Consider the following 19,977-nt stretch of genomic DNA (forward strand, 5'->3'; position numbering starts at 1 on the left):
CACACTCCCCTATTTGAGGGCTCTCAGTAAGGGCTAAAAAGTCTGTTGACAGCCATTTACTCTCTTCTTAGCTGCAAGTACCTGGGTCGTCACCCTACCTGGGAGCTGAGAAAGGATGACACCAAGACTCAGAACGTGGCACTTGTGACTTACCCAGTTCAAGGGGCAAGACAGGAATCAGACAAAAAAGGTTTTATCTGTTTATTTAAAAACAGAATATGATTTTATGTACAAATATACATATATTTACATTAAATATACATACTGGGATCCCAGATCCTCAGGGTCCACAAGCCCTGGGTTGTTTAGGAATGGGAACAAGAGCCTCTCCTTTAGACCAGCAGATTTCAGGCCACACAAGGATTGGATATTAAATCTCAGTGTTCTGGCTGCATATGTTTGGGCAGGCTAAAGAAAAAACAAACGTCTAACCCTAGGCACCACACATACAAAGTGCCAGGAGAGCCCCAAATTAACGACTCAGAAACCCCTGGGAAAGGAACTGTTCTCATCCTTACCCACAGCACCCCTCTCTCCTCACCTGAGCTTCCACCTTCCCTGCTACCCTCTGTCCTCAACACAACTGAGCCAGACGCCTTTGACGCCAAGTCCCAACTCTGTGATGGCACAAATTACTGTAGACACAATTAGGAGAAGAGCGGAGGGGCATGGGAGCCAGGCACCCCATCCTTAGCCTCCTTTCCCAGTCTTTATACCTCATACCCCAGGTTCCATACTCCACCAGCTGTCAGCTCCCCCAATCCCCATCTCCCCAACCCTCTTTGGGTGAAGGTGCCCTGGAAGAGAACTTTCCAGACTCACAGGAATTAACTGCTGCTGTGGGGTCTGCTAAGCAGTTTTGTTGAATGCCTACGTGGGCTGGCCTTCCTTAAACCAACCCAGTAAAAAGCATGCACATAAATCAAAGTTTGTTTGTTTGTTTGCCTTTTCAGTGTCTCTTAAAGGAGTCTGAACAGAAGCTCCCTTGGAGGATAATTTACAGAAGGTACGTTCATGCAGTGGGCTCACAGGCCACCAGAGGGCAGAGGGCTTCTGTGACAGTTCAGGCCTCTGGCAGACCCCTGGATGCCTGCTTCACACTTGGCTCCCAAGGGCTGGGAACACAGCTCCCCCACTTTGGAGGTCAGGTTCTAGCTCCAGCTGTGCCCGCACACCTGGATCTGGCCCACGGTCTCCACCTCCCACTGCCAACACCTCTGCATCGCTAATACTGCTCTGGGGTCTGAGGGAAATACCTGCACCTGCAGGCAGAGGTCACACATAAGGCACACATAAGGTCACAAAGCACACCCTAGCACTGCTCTGCACACAGCGACAAATCCTGTGGCACACGTGCCATTCTCTTGGGCTTTTAACACGACAGCACAGTGCGCACCATGGATGGTCACCCCTCCATGCAAATACAGTCATGAATGCTCGCGAGGGCACACACACACACACACACACACACACACACACACACACACACAAAATGACCTAACACAATGGTGGGAGGCACTCAACCAGCGGAGCCCCTCCTGATGAACACAGAAGGATTGGAGGTAAAAGTGGAGCAGTCAGTAGGGTGGGAAGCATCTTCCTAGAGAAATGCAGGCATCTAAGGGGGTTTCACCTAAGAAGAGCTGACATCCCCCATGGAAGCAGAAGAAGCCAGGCCTCGGGGAGAGAGGCAGCAGACCTAGGTCAGACCAAGTGCCCTCGCCCGTTGATGTAGATTCCATTGCCTGTGGGTTTGGCCCTTAGGGTCCCGTTCTCCTGAACAAAATGGTTCATGGCCTGTTTGATGCCTTCATCCTGATCCTCCTCCTCCTCTGTCCGCCCAGAGCCTGGAGAGAGCAGTTCGGTCTGTGTTTCAATCTCTCTCACTGTGGTCAATGTGGAGTAGCTGCGGCCTTCTGGCTCTTCACTCTGGAGACCAAGGGCGGAAGATAAGTCAGGAATCAAGATCAAACAGGCAGACACAGTAGGGTAGGGCTGGGTTGGCATGGGGTCAGAGGTCAGGTAAAGCATGGGTAATGGCTGTCCCAGAGGCATAGGGGCTTGGAAATTTGGGGGGGGGTCGGAGGTGGGGGCAAGAACAAATGTTATACATAGGGGTGGGAAGACAGAAAAGAAAGGCACAGCAGAAATGGGGGGGGCAGGGCTCATACATGAGCCAGGGATGAGATGGGGGCTGCTGTCACACCACCTCTGGGGCCGGGAGAGGGGCCTGAGGAGAGTGTTGGGGACACCGGTGGGGCCGGGGGGGCCTCACCATCACAGAGCAGCTACTGTTGTCCTTGAGACTATCAGGGTGGCCCTCGGCTCTCAGCCCTACACTCTCCTCCGGCTGCAGAGGCCCGGACATGGGGGAGGAGTTAGAAGAAAAGCTCAGCCTCTTCCCCTCTCATCCTCCACCAGCCTCCTCCCCAGTCACTTTCCCCCGCAACCCACAGGTCCATACCTCTCTGACACAAACAGCCTCAATCCCTTCACTGACTCCCCCAAATCCACCCCGGAACCAGCATTGGTGGTGGATTCTTAGAGCAGCCCCCAGCCCAGAGCTAAGGGGGTGTTGCAAAGAGAAGCCCTAGCAGCCCCAAAGCATCTACCACGACCACCCCCATCCACCACCCCTACTCCCTCCACCCCACCCCCTCCCCCAGCTAATATCGCAACAGCTCCAGCTATGAGTAAGCAGCCAGACCTAGCATATCTATAGAGGAGCCAGACCAAGCAAACTTGTGTGCTCTCCCCCCCCCCCCCCGCTGCACCCCCCCTGTCCCCTCCCGACCCCCCTCCCCCGCCCCGGCTACACGCACCCAACCTTAGCACACACCTGGCTCCTAGGGTCCGTGTGGTGAGAATGCAGCCTCCGGATGGAGTTCTCCCGGGTCAAAGTCAGCTCCTCCTCACTGGGAAAGACATCTCCTGGTTAGGGACTGAGAGCAGTGCCAGGCTCCTAAAGCAGGGCTGAGCCTGTGTGAGATGGCTGGAGGGTGTGAGTGCCTGCAAGTGTGAATGTGTGGCTGAAGATGACAATGTGGCTGTGTGGCTACGTAGTACCCGTGAGCGTTACATATCGCTCCAGTATGCATAGAGGTGGTACCCGGGGGAATATGAACTTGTGCGTCTCTCAGGCATAAGTCTCCTCATCCAGCTGGACTCCAGGTCCTAGGCTTTCACTTCCCCAAAGACTCCGCCCACCTCTGAGGCACGCACTGTCCAATCGTTATTAGGCTACACAGTCTCCTTTCTCCGCTCTTCGGGCTCGCCTCGCCTCCTGCTTCGTTCCTCTTTGTTCTCGGCTCAGTCCCGCCCACTCCGAGCAGCCACTACTCACTATTTCTGGGTCATCTGCTGCGCTTTTCGTCGATGATATCGGGACATGAGTACCACCACCACCACCAGGAGGCAGAACAAGAGTGCGGCAATCACACCCACTACCACCACGGAGGCCGACACCAGGTCCACCTGCTTTCCTGAATCCTGAGGGTCTGCTGGAGACAGGCGAATGTCTGAGATGCACGCCCAACTCCTTCCCTCATCCACTGTAGACCCCACGTCCACGGCTACCCACTCAGCATAACCTTCTCCAAAATATACATCCTTTCCCATTTCTTTCTCCGTCTTGCTTCCCATTGCCCACCCCCAGCTCTGGACGCAGCATCCTTGTCCCTGTTCTCCAAGCGCTTTACTTACCAAGAACTTCCACGATGACCTGAGAATCCCTTGAAGAACGTTCATTGCTGACGTGACAGACGTAGATGCCACTGTGCTCAGTAGTCAGTGGGGGAAAGCCTAGAGTGTCCCCTTTTACTCGCACCCCACTAGGCAGAGGTCCATCCAGCCTGAAAGACAGGGAAGCTGAAGGGTGCCGGCTGGGGCAGGCTAAGGCTGCCACCACCCAACATGCTCAGACAGCTCTTCATCCCCCCCTCCCCCATGACGTCACCCAAAGCCTCAGGCTGTTCCCACGGTGCCCCTCCCTACCCTAGACAGGTCTAGGCAGAGGTTCTTTCTCCCTGCCGCCCAGCCTGACCCGGGCACCCCCACACACACATTTGGGGAAGATCCACACGCGTGCCATCCCACATGCTCCCATAGGCATCACGTCATCCAGCACCAGGTAACAGGTATACATGCTATAAAGTCCACACAAGAGAATACTCCATTCCCAGCTGGGCTCAGAGGTACTTGAAAACTGTGACTGCATGCTCCAACACGTATGATATTGCATATCAGAGTAAACAAACCTAGCCCAAGGCACGAGGCCACATGTATCGTTCATGCGTCCACATGTAAGAACATGCCTATGGCTTACACTCATGGATAGCCTACCCCTTTCCAAAAAAACAGGCAAGGACTGTTGAAGGAGCTGGTGGAAGTAGGTCAATGTTTCTGAGGTGCTGAGACATAATGGTTATAAAGAGTGTTGGTATGACAACAGTTATAGTTGGCTGTCTTTTTGTCTCATGCACTTTTAGCACTCACAAATATATACAACACTAATATAGTTATATTTCATAGTTTAAAGATATCTTTATATTCCCTATGGGTAACCACACAGTCCCTGGAACAAGCCAGTAATATTTGTTGACTATGTATAGTTTTATATTGGTCTGAACATATGCCCCAACTTATCTAGGGTTCAGAGTATGTGGTTCTAGCTCATGATGAGTTCATTCTGGCCCTGAAAAGGGAAAGATGCAGGTTGGCGAGATAGCTCAGGGGTTAAGTGCACTGCCTGCTCTTCCAAAGGTCCTGAGTTCAATTCCCAGCAACCACATGGTGGCTCACAACCATCTATAATGAGATCTGGTGCCCTCTTCTGGTGTGTAAGTGTACATGCAAGCAGAACACTGTATACATAAAAATAAATAAATCTTTTTAAAAAGCGGGTCGAGGGGATGCTAGGCCCTTACCGGGTCCAGTTGTATGAGGGAGGGGGCTGTCCTTCACTCAGGCACTTGAGTGTAGCTCCTTCTCGGCCAACATGCCACAAGCTTTGGTCCTCAAGGCCCCTTACAGAGGCCTCTGCAAGGACTGGAGTGGGAGGAGGGAGGAGGAAGAACGGGAAGATGCCTTAATCTGTGATTCTTTGAAGCCCTTCTTCCCCTGCATGAATAGCCTCCCTCTACCCTCATCCACAGCTCCTGGCCACATTGCTTCCCGCCCCCCAAGCTCAGACTTGTACCATGCGCCCATAAGTCCCTTGGGATAACGGAGTCTCACACTCCTTCTGGGTCTCCTGTGGCTTCTAGCATAGGGTTGCCCACAGAGCAGGCTCTCAGTGGATGCCTAACAACCCACCAGTTTGTTCATTTTCTTAACAAGCACTTGCTGATTGCCTACTTTGTGCCAAATGATAGCGTAGTTTGGGCTTGAAGTCTAATGCTGGGAACACACTATTGTTTACTGAGCCCTTTAGGATTTAAGATCTGGGAGATGCTTTGCTTGCACGGATGCCAATACTCATCAGAATCTTGTAAAGTTCGTATAATTACACTCATTTTCTGGTAAAGAAAATGAAGTCTAACAAGATTAAATAACTGTTGGTAAATAGCAGAATGGGGGTTTGTCTCAAGGCTGTCTCCCAGCCCTAAATTGTATATTTTGCAAACACTTTCAATCCCACATTTATATATTTTTATTCGCCCATCAACACTGTAACAAAAACAAGGCAGTCTCTCCTATAAGGCTCACAGAGACGCCAGGCGGTGGTGGCTCACAGAGACGCCAGGCGGTGGTGGCGCACGCCTTTAATCCCAGCACTCCAGGGGCAGAGGCAGGTGGATTCCTGAGTTTGAGGCCAGCCTGCTCTACAGAGTGAATGCCAGGATAGCCAGGGCTGCACAGAGAAACCCTGACTCAAAACAAAACAACAAACAAACAAACAAGCAGAAAAGTTCACAAAGACTACAGTAATTTTTCCAGAGCATCGAGACTGACCTGAGCTCTTGTACCTGTGGACTCCAGACTCAGGCTGACCCTCCGGGCATGGCTCAGGGTCAGTGTCATAGCACTATTTTCAGAACTTAGGGACACCTTAGCCATACGTGTCAATACTCACAGGCCACTTGGAGGGTGTGGGTGATTCTTTGGTCTTGGAGGAGGCCAGGGTGAGACACCACACAGGTAAGTGGCTGCCCATTCATGCTTCGGCTAGGCACCAGGTAAAACTCTGAAGTGACAGCTGCTGAGCGCGAGTGCTTGAAGGAGCGGCTGGACTGTGAGCCTTTGACCTCTGTGTCCCAGGTCACACTGGGAGCTGGGCTGCCCTCAGCAGTGCAAGAGGCTGCCAACGTCAGGCCCTGGCCCTCTTCTAGTGGTGGGCCAGGGTTCAGTGAAGGCAGGGGAGGCACTGTGGATGGAGGGAGAGGTGTGAAAGATCTGCACAGTCCCCATCAGGAGGCTCTCTCTCCATCCCATTTCAGTCTTACCCAGTTGCAAACTTCAGTCCACCTTTCTTTCTTTTTTTTCTTTTTTGGTTTTCAAGACAGGGTTTCTCTGTATAGCCCTGACTGTCCCAGAACTCACTTTGTAGACCAGGCTGGCCTCGAACTCATAGAGATCCGCCTGCCTCTGCCTTCCCAAGTGCTGGGATTACAGGTGTGTTCCACCTCACCCAGCCAGATCAATGGTATAATTAGAATTTATTTATTTATTTATTTTTCTTTTTTGTTTTTCCGAGACAGGGTCTCTCTGTGTGGCCCTGACTGTCCTGGACTCGCTTTGTAGACCAGGCTGGCCTCGAACTCACAGCGATCCGCCTGCCTCTGCCTCCCAAGTGCTGGGATTAAAGGCGTGCGCCACCACCGCCCGGCTATAATTAGAATTTTTTACAATGTGCATAGGTAATTTTTTTTTTTTTTTGAGATAGGGTTTCTCTGTGTATGTAGTAGTCCTAGCTATCCTGGAATTGCTCTGTAGATCAGGCTGGCCTCAAACAAAGGTCATTTAAAAAAATAAAAATAATTTAAAAACTAATTAGATACTATCTATATAATAATAATAATAATAATAATAATAATAATAATAATAATAACCATTACTTACCATGTGCCAACTATTATGTTAATACTTTACATACATTATCTCATTTAACTCTGCTAACTAACTAGTGAGGTGAGTATCATTATGCCTGTTCTTCAGATGAGGAAACCAAAGCTCAGGAGAGTGGGGGGAGGAGGAGGGGTTCGTTGATTTATTGCACGTCATCAGTTTTTTGTTTGTTTTGGGTTTTTCCAGACAGGGTTTCTCATAGTCCTGGCTGTCCTGGGCTCCCTTTGAGGACCAGGCTGACTTCAAACTCACAGAGATCTGCCTGCCTCTGCCTCCCAAGTGCTGAGATAAAAGATGTGTGCCACCACACCCGGCATAGGTCATTAGTTCTTAAGTGACAAAGCCTAGAGTCACATATTTTGTTTTGGGGTGTACGTGTGTGCCTCAAATTCTCCATCTCCCTGACCCAGCTTCAAGAACACTGTACGTACAGATACGTACCACTCTGTCCAGGTTTGGTTTTTTTCCACACTCAAGTTTCATTTCAATTTTCCCTCCAAGGCTTATGTTACTTACTAACTTCCACCCAAAGCAAAACCATGAAGGCTTTTTTTTCTAGCTTAAAAAACAGCCCAAGCACAAAATTGGGACGACAACTTGGCCATAGGTCCAGGTTGACCAGCACATGTGCCTGTGGTGCAAGGTAGCGGTTAAAAAGTGATTGTGAAGCTGGGCGTGGTGGCGCATGCCTTTAATCCCAGCACTCAGGAGGCAGAGGCAGGTGGATGAATGTGAGTTCAAGCCCAGTCTGGTCTACAAAGTGAATCCAGGACAGCCAAGGCTACAAAGAAAAACTCTGTCTTTAAAAAAAAAAAAAATAGCCGGGTGTGGTGGCGTCTGCCTTTAATCCCAGCACTTGGGAGGCAGAGGCAGGTGGATCATTGTGAGTTCGGGGCCAGCCTGGTCTACAAAGCGAGTCCAGGACAGCCAAGGCTAACACAGAGAGACCCTGTCTCGGAAAAAAAAAATAAAAATAAAAATAAATAAATAAAAATTAAAAATAAAGTGATTGTGGTCTTAGGCCCAGTCAAGGACTGTAGTAACATAGCGTCCCTGCTCACATATAGGCACGTCACAGCTGGGCCTCACGTCCATCTCTGGGGCTCCCACACTTTAAAACCATAGAGCCTTAAGATGGTGAAGGTGGCTTTGAGTTGGCGTCTTTTGTAGAACTGTGACAATAACGAGCAAGAGCAGCTTGGAGAAGAGGAGATTTAAATGCAGTCGGGCAGTCGGCTCTTTGAAAAGCTGTGCAGAAGACAGAATAAGCCGGTAAAATGCTGCTCTAGATGGACAAGGGTGCACAGAGGGAAGTTCACGTCATCCGTAGGGCAAACTTCCTGATACACGGATACTTTTATGCCTGCCTGTTCTGCCTGTCTCACGCGTCTCTGCAGTCCCGTCCGTTCTCCTGCCTTCCACCCACTCAGCAATACTAAATCATGCCTAGCTGGCCCCACTCACCCAGAACACGAAGCCTCATCCGTGCCTGAAAGCTGCCGGCTGGGAAGGTGCTGACTCGGCATTCGTACTCGCCCTCGTCTGCTTGCACAGCGTTGCGCAGGAGGATGGAGCCGTCCAGAGGGTCTCGTGGGGACGGTGGTTGCTCCACGCGGTCTTCATAGGCGGGGCTCACATGAAGGCCATATTTGGAGTGCAGTAGGGCCAGCTCCCGGGGACCCTCGTTTGGGTCCACCCGAGCCCAAGCCACCTGCCCCACCTGTTCATCCGGAGCCCCTCGGTAGAAGCAGGGCAGTTTTGCGTCTTGGCCCAGCACCACTGTCACCAAGTCCGAGGTCTCCAGCTCACCCGTGGAGCATCGGCCTGCAGGGGGCAGACAGAGGCAGCCAGGATGAGGAGAACCGCCAGGACCAAGGGAACGCATCGGTAATGATAATGACAGCAAAGGCAGCCGGAACTCCTGGAGAGATTTGTGCTTGCAAAGCGCATTCAGTCCATTACCTCATTAGAACCACACGGCATTCTCAAGAAGTAGGCGTTATTATCGCCATTTAACAGGAGGAAACTGAGATGCAGAGAAGGGAAGTGGCTTGCCTAAGGCCGCACGGGTGGTTTACGGAACACTCACCCTTTTGCAGCCTGGGATTGTACTTGAGCAAAGTGAGAAACTGGAACAGGACCAGGTACTTAGCTCCTGCCCCCAAGGAGATGGAGGGAGTCTCTGCACACAGAACCAGGAAACCAAGGGCAAATTTCACGAAAGGTTCAATCTACCAAAGGGGTAAAAGCGAATGCTTCCCGGAAAGAACGGTGAGGGGCCACGGAAAAGGTTTAGAACACTCGGTGCCTGGAATAGGGCATGTTGGGAGGGTAAGGTCCACCCTGATGGGCCCCTTGGGAACATTTTTCACATGGCTTGAAGCTGAGAGACCTGGATTCCCAGAGAGAAGGAGGTATCCTATGTGGGAGGGATGGCACGAACTGAGGTCTAGGGGCAGGAACCAGCACGTCACTAGAGACAGAAAGAGCCCCCAGGTCAGCAACCTGGGAAGACGAGGTCACAGCAGGTACAGCAACTGGGTCGGAATGTTGAGCCAGAACCAGGGGACCAGGGACTAGTGTTTTGATAATCGATGAGCAGCTGTATGAAGCATTTGGAGTTTTGAAATGAGATACATTCATTACATAACCTTACTGACAAATAAAGATCCATTTCCTGCCCTCATGGAACCTGAGGTGTATTTAGGAGGAAAAAATATAAATGTCAGACATCTATCTATCTATCTATCTATCTATCTATCTATCTATCTATCTAGACATAGATAAAATCATGCAATGATATTTTTTTTTTAATTTTATTTATTTCCTTTTCTCCTCCCCCCCCCCCCTTTTTTTTTTAAAACAGGGCTGGCTATGTAGCCTGCTGGGCTGGCTTCAAACTCACTGTTCTCCTGCCTTAGCCTCCAGAGTGCTTGGATTACAGGAGGCACCACCGCACCTGACTTGCAACAGTGGTTTCTGGTTTAGTGCTTGGTAGTTCGTCATGGGTTGTTTGAGGGGTGCAGGAGTCACGAGGGAAGGCTTCATGCATGTGTCAGGTGGGATCAGGAGGCCCCGGAGACCTGGAGAGGCACTGTAGGTGCAGGATTAAGGTAAGCAAACACTAAGAGAGGGAGAGAGAGGTTGGCGGCTGGTTCAGGAAGAAAAGAGAAAGAGGACTCAACCTAAGGTAGGGTGTGTGTGCTAAGCAGCAGTGGAAAATATACCTGGGGCAGGGTGGGTCCAAATAGCCGGAGACTGCCCATGCCAGGAAAAGGAATTCAAATTTAGTCAAGAGGAAATAAGGAGTCACCAAAGCTTCCCTAGCCAGCAAGTGGCACTAAGCAGGTGACCAAGTGCAGTGTGACCAGAAAGCAGGTCATGGAAGGAGACCAAGGGGGACACCATAAGTCCGTAGCTGCCACTCTGGCAAGGTGGTACAGGGCAGATAAAAGGGGACATTTGATGGAGATTCAGTCACTGAGGAGAGGTGAGGACCAAGCAAGAGCAGAGATAACTGATGGTGTCCAGGATGAGTAACGTATAAAGGCGGTTGGGCCTGGGAATGCCTAGGTTATGAAAAAACAGACAAAACCTAGGGCCAGGGCCTGCACCAGGGCAGGAGAGGACTCTGAGAGGTCAGGGGCTCCTTCCCTGCATACTTGTAACCATTTATAGTCCCTGCCTCTAACCAGCACCCCACACACCCTGTTGCCTGTCGTCTTTACTCACAGTGTACCCCTGCCTGGAATGCTCCCCTCCCTGTGTCTGGTTGCTCCTACTCATCTCTGTCTGGAGAACTCCTACTCATGCCTTAAGACTCTGCTTAGGCATCATTTCCTCCCCAGTCCTCCTCCCTTCCCCCACCTCAGGCGGCTTCAGGTGCCCTGCCCCTGTGCTTTCCTGGCACTCTGCTTTAACCCCAATCATAGCCCTGTAACCTATAGATTAAACTTTCTGTCTTCTTGGTCTCTTTTCCCAAGGCATTGAGCTCCATAAGAGTTGGAACAGGGTCATGCATCTCATGTTTAAAAACGTGGCTTCTGGGTTCATGTTCGGTCAGCCGTATGTGGACCTTGATGAATGTTTATTGATTGATTGAATGAGTGAGTGAGTGAGTGAGTGAGTGAATGAATGAATGAATGAATAAAGCTAGGCATGGTAGCCCATACTTGGCAATCCCAACACTTGGGAAGGCTCAGACAAGAAGATCTGGGGTTCAAGGCCATCCTGGGCAGCAGGGAGACAATGTCTCAATCCCTAACCCTCAAAAACAAAAAGACTATACAAATGATTGAGCAAATGCATGAAAGAGATAGACAACAGGGAAAAAAAAAAGAGCTAGAGTCAAGAGGAATGCACCGTCCCTTACTTGGACTAGGCAGGCGAAGTGCCGGCATGGTAACCTTGGGGTAAAGGCAAGATAGGCTGGCTCTCTAGGGAGCTGCCAAAGGGAGCATCTCTGGACTGGACAAAGGAAAAAAGGGGATGGAGATAGGCATGTAGCAAGGAAGTGAAGCCCAGAGCAGCAGAGGGTTCCAGTGAGACAAATGAAGGGCTCTTGTAGCTCTGATAGGAGGGGTAGAGGGAAGGATGATGCTGGGAGTTGGGAGGGCCCCAGACTGGACAGGACAGACCTGCAGGGCCAGATACCAGGGCCTTGACCTGCCTAAGCTGACATTGGTCCCACCCAGCCCAGCCCGGGAGTCCAGCTAACCACTTGCACCCCTCCCAGCTACCTCCTCCTCCTAAGTACTAAAGGGAGCGAGGTTGTCAAGGGCTGGGGGTGGGGTGAGGTAGGAGCTGTCCATCTCACTCTGCTGCAAAACACTGCTGTGGATTTACGTCACAATGATGTGGATGCAGGGCACAGGGACCCCAAGCCCTGCCCCACTAGAAGACCCAAGTCCTTCCAAAACACTTTTTTTTTTTTTTTTTTTTTGGTTTTTTGAGACAGGGTTTCTCTGTGTGGCCTTGGCTGTCCTGGACTCACTTTGTAGTCCAGGTTGGCCTCGAACTCACAGCGATCCGCCTGCCTCTGCTTCCCGAGTGCTGGGATTAAAGGAGTGCGCCACCGCGCCCGGCCAAAACACTATTTCTGTGACACTGTCAGATCCCATAATTCTGCCCTTACATTTTTCTTTCTTTCTTTCTTTCTTTATTTTTATTTTTATTTTTATTTTATGTGTATGAATGTTTGGCCGGCATAAATATTTACAAGGTGCCTGGTGCCCCTTGAGAGCATCCAATGTCCTCGAACTGGAGTTACAGATGGCTGTCAACTACCATGTGGATTTTGGGAATTATACTCAGGTCCTCTGCAAAAGCAAGTGCTCTTAAACTGCTGAGCCATCTCTCCAGCCTGTATATGTCCATCCTTATCTCTACTCTTGCCCCCACCCCACCACAAATCACCCATATTCTGCCTCCACCCCCACCAAAAATCACTTATATTCTGCCTCCCCTGCCCCCACCCCCACCCCCAGCTCCTCCTTAGGGCACATTGAGAACTAGGTACCCATCACACATGCCTGAGTCTCCCTTCCATCCTCAGTGTTCCTACTCTGTGAGTCCAAGATCCTCACCCAGAAGGTATAAGGCTCAGTTTTGCAGACTTGAGGAACCCAGTACAGCAGGAGACTTCCTTCACAACTGCTCTTACAGAATCCACACTGTCCTAAAGCCACTGTTTAATGGAAGTCCCTCAGGCTGAGGCATCCCCAAAGGCCTTCAGTTCACCATCTAAATCAAAAGCTACGAGTTAAGACAACTTGAGGCCAAGTATCCTTGTCCTGTGCTCAGTGGACTCAGGAGCCCAGGCTCCCAAGCCAGGGCAGGCCAGGATTGCCTCCTTCTCTCCCCCACCCAGTGCCTGCCTGGCGTCAACCTGATGATGTCACCAGACTGAAGGAGACACACCGCCTGCCTGGTGAGGTCACCTTATGGGCATGTAGTAGCCAGGCCAGGCCAAGCCCACAGACCCTTCTGCTGCTTGCTGTGTGCTGAGGCTGGTGGACTCCAGCTTCTTGAGCACACCTCCTCCTCCTCCTCCTCCTCCTCCTCCTCCTCCTCCCTCGCCCCACCCCTCCTCTCAAGGAGCACCAGGACGCTGGTCAGGGGCCTTAGTGACTCAGAAGCTGCCACACAGCAGCAGGCCTAGCCACAGCCACCGCCGCCGCCTTGCGCAAGGGAGAGAACAAGCCCAACTGGCCAGACGGGATCCCTGCCCTCAGCCTCCCCCACCCCTGGCCAGGCCCCCTCAGGCCTCTTTGGGGCCCTGCCCTTTGTGTACCCCGCCCCGCTCCCAGACAGGTCCTCCATCCCTGGCTTGGGCTAGCTGGCTACACCCTAGCCTGTTCCTTGGCTCCAACTTTCCTCTCTGTGTAAGGCCTGGCCTCTGAGCTCCAAAGGGGAAACTGAGGCTGGCCCTTACAGATATTCAGCCACAGCAACATCTTTGGGAACAAGATCTTTCCTTTTTTGGGACCTTTACCTATCAGCATCTTCTGCTGGTGAATAAAAGAATATTTATACACACAGGGGTCCTAGAAGTGTGCCTGGGTGCCAAAGAGAACAACTGTCTTTTGTGTCTGAAGGTTTGTGGTATTTTTGGATGAAAGCTAGGCCAGTTTTTCTAGTCCGTGTGCATGTGAGTGAAGCTATTTTCTTTCAAGAACTTGGGGAATGTCTCGTACATATATGTGTTCACATCTCTCCTCAGGGAAAAATATACATCCTAACTTTTCTACACCCAGAGGGAAGAGCTGGGCATTAGCATACGAACATATATGCATTGCACCATTACATATATGTCTCACCCTCTGAACACATGGGACACCTACCCATCCTGCAGAACCCTGCACACATAGTAAATATTTTGATGTAGTTTGTCTTGGCTTCCACACAGCTGGCTCAGCTGCGTCTGGTCAGTGTGTGGCTCTGGGCTTCTGCCCATTCTACTGTTGCCCCTGGCAACCCTCCTCATCTCACCCCTCATCTTCAGGGTAGACTCCGTCTCAGGCCCAAGGTGGAGGTAACCAGAGATGACGTCACTGTCCCTCCAGGTTATGGGAAATCGCCACCAGGCCTCTCTGACAAACAAAACAAAGGTTCCCTCTCTCCTGTTCTTTGGGTGTCTTCTACAAAAGGGACTCCCACCCTTTTTTATCCCCTATGGCCACACCCCAGGCACCCCCCCCAGGACTTCTGGCCCCCCAAGCAGAAAGTCTTTCCTGGGAATCTCTGTCAGGGCTTTGCTCCTTGCCACCACCAGAAAAACCAGCTCTGGCTCTAGGCCTGGGGTTAGAGCTGTCTGGTGCAGGTTTGGTGGGAAGCAAAGGAGGGGGGGGATGTACCTGCCTGGGGCTAGGGGGAGGGGTCCAAGCTGGCTAGGGTCTCGGTCTATTTTGTTAACTCTTGCCTCCCTTCACCAGCTTCACCAGAGAAGGTTGACGCAGGTGTGTTAGTTTGAGGTAAGAAAAGACAGGAGAGAGAAGCATCTAGACCCCACCCCACCCCCATCCACTCAAGATGACATAAACAAAGAAAAGCCAATGTTGGTCCTTCCCTGGCCCATAACCTTGGCCTTGGAATGGAGGAACTTTGAAAACCCGAAAACTTTCCCTCAGCCTTCACCGACCTCCCTCACTTACCCCCCACTTTTCCTAAGCCCCCCAGCTTAGCAAGAGTTTCTCAAGCCCAGCAAAGTGCCCACCCACAGATTAGTGTCTGGGGAGGGGGAGGGGGGCACACAAGAAACAGAGGGGAAGAAAGAACAATGGGAAAGACAGTTCTCGAGGCAGGCCAGCTCTGCCTTAGACACAGCTCTCAGCACAGATAAGTCCCCTAAACCCCCCCGGAGCCAGAGTCTGAGCCCTGCTGAGTCACCACTGTGGGTGGGAGACCCAGCGTTCAACCTCTCTCAAACTCCTGAGATCTGACCTCCCACCGAATTCTGCCCCCCACCCACCCCCTACCCCCATCTCTCAACTGTGGCCAGCTCTGCTTCATCACAGCCTCAACCTTAGCTTTCAGAACAGTTTTAGAGATGTGGTGGGATGAGATGGGGGGGGGTGGTGTGTGGGGGGAACGGGTAGGGCAAAGGTGGTACGGAAAGCCATGGGAATAGCTCCTGAGGCCACAGACACCACATTGGCTTCAGTTCTAGTGACAGAGTACTCCCAAAATCTCCCCAGGGAACAAGTGCATGACCCCCTCCCATCCAGAACTTCCATTGCTTTAGATTTTGTTCCCAGATCTAGACCCCAAAGTCCCTCTACTCTCTGCACTCCTGACTCAGTTTCCCCACTTTTCATTCCCATCCCTTGTCTGCCCAGTCTTTAGATTAGTGTAGGTTCTGGAGGCCAGCTATGGCAGGCAGTCTCTCCTTACAGGGCTTGCTCCCCTCAGTGGCTAGCACCATTTCATTCACTTTGCCTGAGGACCTCTGGTTTCCAAGGCCATCCGTGCTCTAGAAGACGGGACTTCTGTGCCCACTCAACTCCTCACTGCCATCTCTGTGGCTGGGGTCTTTCACCTCAGCCACCTCAGTACAAAACACGAGGATGGGACCAGGGTCACCGGGGCCAAGGGCTTCCCTGGGATTCTCCTGGTTCCCTACAATTGGGCGGGGAAGCAAACCTCCCTTTTGGCTTCTCTGGGTTTGGGTAGGCTCGACAGGAAAGGGCCTGCCCACCTCTGTCATCAGGAGTAGAAAAGCAGGGATGGGGCCCCTCCCTTTCTAGGAAATTAATTCCAACAGAAAGTTGATCCTAACCCTCAGAGGACAGAATTTAGCATTCATGGAACAGCCCACTCCTAGGGCCTGCAGCACCCAAAGAGTTAGGGACCAGGATGCTATTGAAAAAGTGGTTCATGGAGTCAGACACCCCCCCCCCCAGCCCCAGGGCAAGAGATGGAGGAGGGAGGAGGGAGGAGACCTCACCCGGAAACTCATCCCATTAAGGAGAAACAAAGAGCTGTGGTGTTGGAGGCGCCTCCCAAGCCTGGGCTCCTCTCCCTGTCAGGGGTGGGGCAGGGCCCTAGGCCTCAGAGCTCTAATGGCCCTAGAGTTGGGGGGCAGGTGTCACTTTGGGAAGGCCTCATCTTTGGGAATGATCTTCTCCACCACCGGGAGGCTAGTCAGTCGTTCAAACACCACGAGCTCCCCACTTCAAGCCAGAACCTGGATAATCACAGAAGCCTAGTATTTCAGGGTCAAAAGGTCTGCAGGGACCTGTCCCAGTCCTTCTTGCTGCCTGAATCAGAGTCTCTTAGCTGTTCAAAAACACCCAACAAACTAATGGAAGAAATGGGAGCAGAACTGAAGTTCTCCAGATCTCCAACTTTGAGGGGTGTTCACAGACACACATACAGACCTAGTTAGTTTAGGTTTGGTGGGTGGGCATTAAGGAGATGCCTACACACAGGGAAGGCAGAACAGGGATGATGGGACTATCTCATCCTGGGGCGGTGGCCCCATAGTCCAAGTTTCCAGGATCCCTGGGACTAAGCCTTCTCTGGGTAGCTCACGGTAGCAGAAGGTACCATAACACCTGGTTAGTTACCAGCTTCCTGGGCAATCCTGGAGGCAGCCTCTCTCTCCTTTGGCATAGCTTCCTCTCAGACCTGGGTGAAGTCTGGAGGAGTTTTCTAGTCAGGAGCTCTTTCCTTTTTCACCGGGCTTCTTTTAGAAAGAACAGTTTTGCATTTCCGTTGTGGAAAAGGAAAGCAGGGGTCATATTCTTCCTGCTCTATAGCCAGCATCTAGTACCCTGGCTGGGACCCAGGATGCTGGGATTTTTCTTGTTGTTCTTCTTGTTGTTTGTTTTTAACAAGAAGTCAAATGACCAAGACACTAACCCTGGTCATGCTTTTAACGCTGAGTAACCTTGCAGACCTCCCCCGGCCTGTCCGTTTCTCTTGATTTCCCCATCTGTAAAATGAAGGAGTTGAAGTGGTGATCTCTTTGATCCCACCCAAGTCCTGAGATAGCGTGACTCCCTTCTTCTTCGGGGGTGGGTAGATTCTACAGGAAAAGTGTCTTGTTGGGTTCCCTGGCCCAGCAGGAGGCCACACCCTCTGGGCTATCTGAAAGGAAGATGGAGGCAAGTACAGGTGGCAAAGGTTGGAGCTTGGACTCCTGTGGTGAGACAGTGGACCATCCACCCTTCTGTCGTCAGCCCCAAAGTAAGAGCTACGTCAAAGACTAGCTCCAGGCATCTACTGCACCTTGATCTCTTGAGCTTTGGCTGAGAAGGAGGGTTGAGAGGAAATGGCCAAGTGCTGCTGGAGGACAGACATTGCCTTGCGGCCGCTGCTTTCTCAGGTGAGCATCCCACTGTCCTCACTCCCCAGAACTGCCCAATGGCATCCTACTATGGTCTCACTGTGTACACACTCCTTCCCCAAAAGCGATACATCCCTATAATTTATACATGGTTTATACATATCAGACAGGCAGGCAGAAAGTATAGGTATAGTTCAAGGCATCCAACAGAGGGAAAGGAGAGATAATAAATGAATAAGAGTGGACTATGTCCCATATAGAAGGCCTTTACCTCTGACCTCCCCCAATCCTTCCTCTCCCCCATGTCGTTATTCTACACCTATTACTGTGTGTGTGTGTGTGTGTGTGTGTGTGTGTGTGTGTATGTGTGTGTGTGTGTGTATGTGTGTGTGCCAGGGAAGGAGGGGAGCCGGTATAAGAGGAGTCTCTTGGCTTTCCTGTAGTCCTTCAACAAGCACCTCAATTCTGGTGCTCAGAATATTATCATGAGAGGAAAAAGAAAACAGAAGTGCCCACCCACTCCCTAGGCACCAGGTTTCCTGTGTGTGGTAAGGCAGTTTTGAAGCCCAGTTAGGTAGGCCATAAGGCCTTCAGGAAACCCTGGGGTGAGGTGGGGGGGGGGTGGTCCTTGGCTTCCACCTTCAAGGCCACCTGCTCCGGATATATATATATATATCCACCCACAGAAGCTGTGGCAAGCAAGGCTTTGACAGAGTTACTTAGGGGCTGCAGACAGTAAGTGGCCTGGTTTTGGGTCTCAGAGGGGACTTGAGAGGGAAGAGCTACATCGGTTCTTCTGGGAGCACTCCTGGCAAACGGAGCAGGACAGATGGTCTCCTTCACCTAGAGTCCAAGGAAAAGAAATGTTTGTATGTGGTGCGTGAGTGTGTGTGTGTGTGTGTGTGTGTGTGTGTGTGTGTGTGTGTGTGTGTGTGTGTCCCTGTCTCTGCCAGGTAGGGCTCAGAAACAAGAGTCCTGACGGTTCAGGTAAGTCCTACCTGTAAACGATGCCAGGAACAAGAGCAGCAGCCAGGCTTCAGGGCCCCACATCTCGGCTCCCAGGGACAGGGGCATTGGCTGGAAGGCAGACCTGCCCAGTGATTCTGGAGTTCCACGGAGTTCTCCCTGGGAGCCGGTTCTGGAACTGGGTCTGACCCAGAAGGCAGGAAGTCACGGAGTCCCCAGGCACTGACGTACCTACCTAACCCACTTGGGTCTCCTCTAGGGGACCCAGGCCCCAGTTCTACCCACCCAGCCGTGGCTACCCCCAAGAAGCCGTGTGCTCGGGAGCCCTGAGCTCCCCCAGAGCTGCTTCCCACGCCGTGGCCAACAACGAAGGCAGCAGAAACCTGGGAACCTGCTAAGCAGGTCAGAACAGGTGCGTCTCCGGGGGCCGGGCCTGGCACAGAGAGAAGACTCCGCAGCCACCGCCCCCACGGCCTGGGCTAGCTAATGGGCTCCAGGGAGGGAGGGAAGAAGGAAAGGACCTGGGTGCGGACAGCAGGATCTCCTCCTCAACAGGGGCTTTTACCTGTGAGGGTATGGATGGAGCTGTGAAGGGGAGCCCCTATGGGGGGGCGGGGGGGGGGAGGCGTAGAACAAGGAAGCCAGGGTGTCTTAAAGAGAGAGGCACCGGGATGAACAGGGGCAAGGCCCTTGTTGTGAAAAGGAACCCAATCATCTCACGTGCCTGCCAGGTCAGCTGTTTCCTGGGGTCCTTGACATGTTCCTCAAACTTATGAAGGGCTCAGTTCTGGTACCACAGAATCAAAGGAGGAGAACCGAGGAGGCCCCTGGCTTGCTGGCCCATCTACCGCATCCCTCAGAAGGGCTGAATCGGAGACTGGACTTTCCAGAGTATGGTCAAGTTTCTAGTGCTTTTCTGGAAACGGGAAGCTGGTTCAGAGACCCTTTAAGAAAGAACTTCACCGCTTTTCTCTGGCCTGTTCCCTGCATGGGAGAGGTGGATTGACTGACCAGAGAATTAGCCCTGTGGATTCCTGGTTTCCTCTCAGAACCTTCTCTCCACAACTTGACACCTGACCAGGAGTTTTAAAAGAAGGATTCTCTGGCGCTCCCCCCCCTGCCCCGCCCCCCTCATGATCAGGGAGAGGGCAGCACATCTGGACTTTGCCAGGATGATAAATGATTTTCCTCTACCCCAGTACTCCCATAACACGTATCCTCACCTGACTGCATATTTCCAATTTGGGTGAACGGAAGTATTCACCAAGTGACAGCTGGAGAGCCAGAAGAAGGGGCAGATTTTAAGCCCCTGAAAGAGAGAGGCAAGATCTCTGGCAAACTGGAATTTCAAAGACAGGTAAAAACCAGACATGCTGGTGCACACCTGTGGTCCCAGCACTTGGGAGGTGATGGCAGAAGGATCAAGATTTCTTGGACAGCTTTCGCTACATAGAATTTTAGGCTATCCCGGGCTATGTGAAGCTCACCTCAAACAACAGAACAATATTTTTTTGTTGTTGTTGCTGTTTTTTTTTTTCCAAGACAGGATTTCTCTGTGTAGCCTTAGCTATCCCAGAATTCGCTCTGTAGACCAGGCTGGCCTCGAACTCAGAGATGCACCTGCCTCTGCCTCCTAAATGCTGGGATTAAAAGCACTG

At 51.7% G+C, this 19,977-nt stretch overlaps 1 protein-coding gene across 4 annotated transcripts; it reads right to left on the reverse strand.

The window, feature by feature from the left end:
* Nucleotides 1-187: 187 nt before the first annotated feature.
* On the reverse strand, nucleotides 188-18,561 carry NECTIN4 (nectin cell adhesion molecule 4). Of its 4 annotated transcripts, none has more exons than XM_084795710.1 (9): nucleotides 18,352-18,561; nucleotides 8,530-8,889; nucleotides 6,074-6,364; nucleotides 4,926-5,046; nucleotides 3,703-3,851; nucleotides 3,344-3,497; nucleotides 2,840-2,915; nucleotides 2,276-2,350; nucleotides 188-1,929 (listed from the first exon to the last, which is right to left on the reverse strand). In XM_084795710.1, exons 1-9 carry the CDS (start codon nucleotides 18,425-18,427, stop codon nucleotides 1,705-1,707), a joined length of 1,527 nt encoding a protein of 508 aa, XP_084651836.1. In that variant the 5' UTR covers nucleotides 18,428-18,561; the 3' UTR covers nucleotides 188-1,704. The 4 variants fall into 4 exon arrangements, with proteins under 4 accessions (XP_084651836.1, XP_084651835.1, XP_084651838.1 ...); XM_084795709.1 differs by having other exon boundaries at nucleotides 3,344-3,500; XM_084795712.1 differs by lacking the exon at nucleotides 2,276-2,350.
* Nucleotides 18,562-19,977: the final 1,416 nt, after the last annotated feature.

This window comes from Acomys minous (genome assembly GCF_964271855.1).
Source record: "Acomys minous genome assembly, chromosome: 1".
NCBI lineage: Eukaryota > Metazoa > Chordata > Mammalia > Rodentia > Muridae > Acomys > Acomys minous.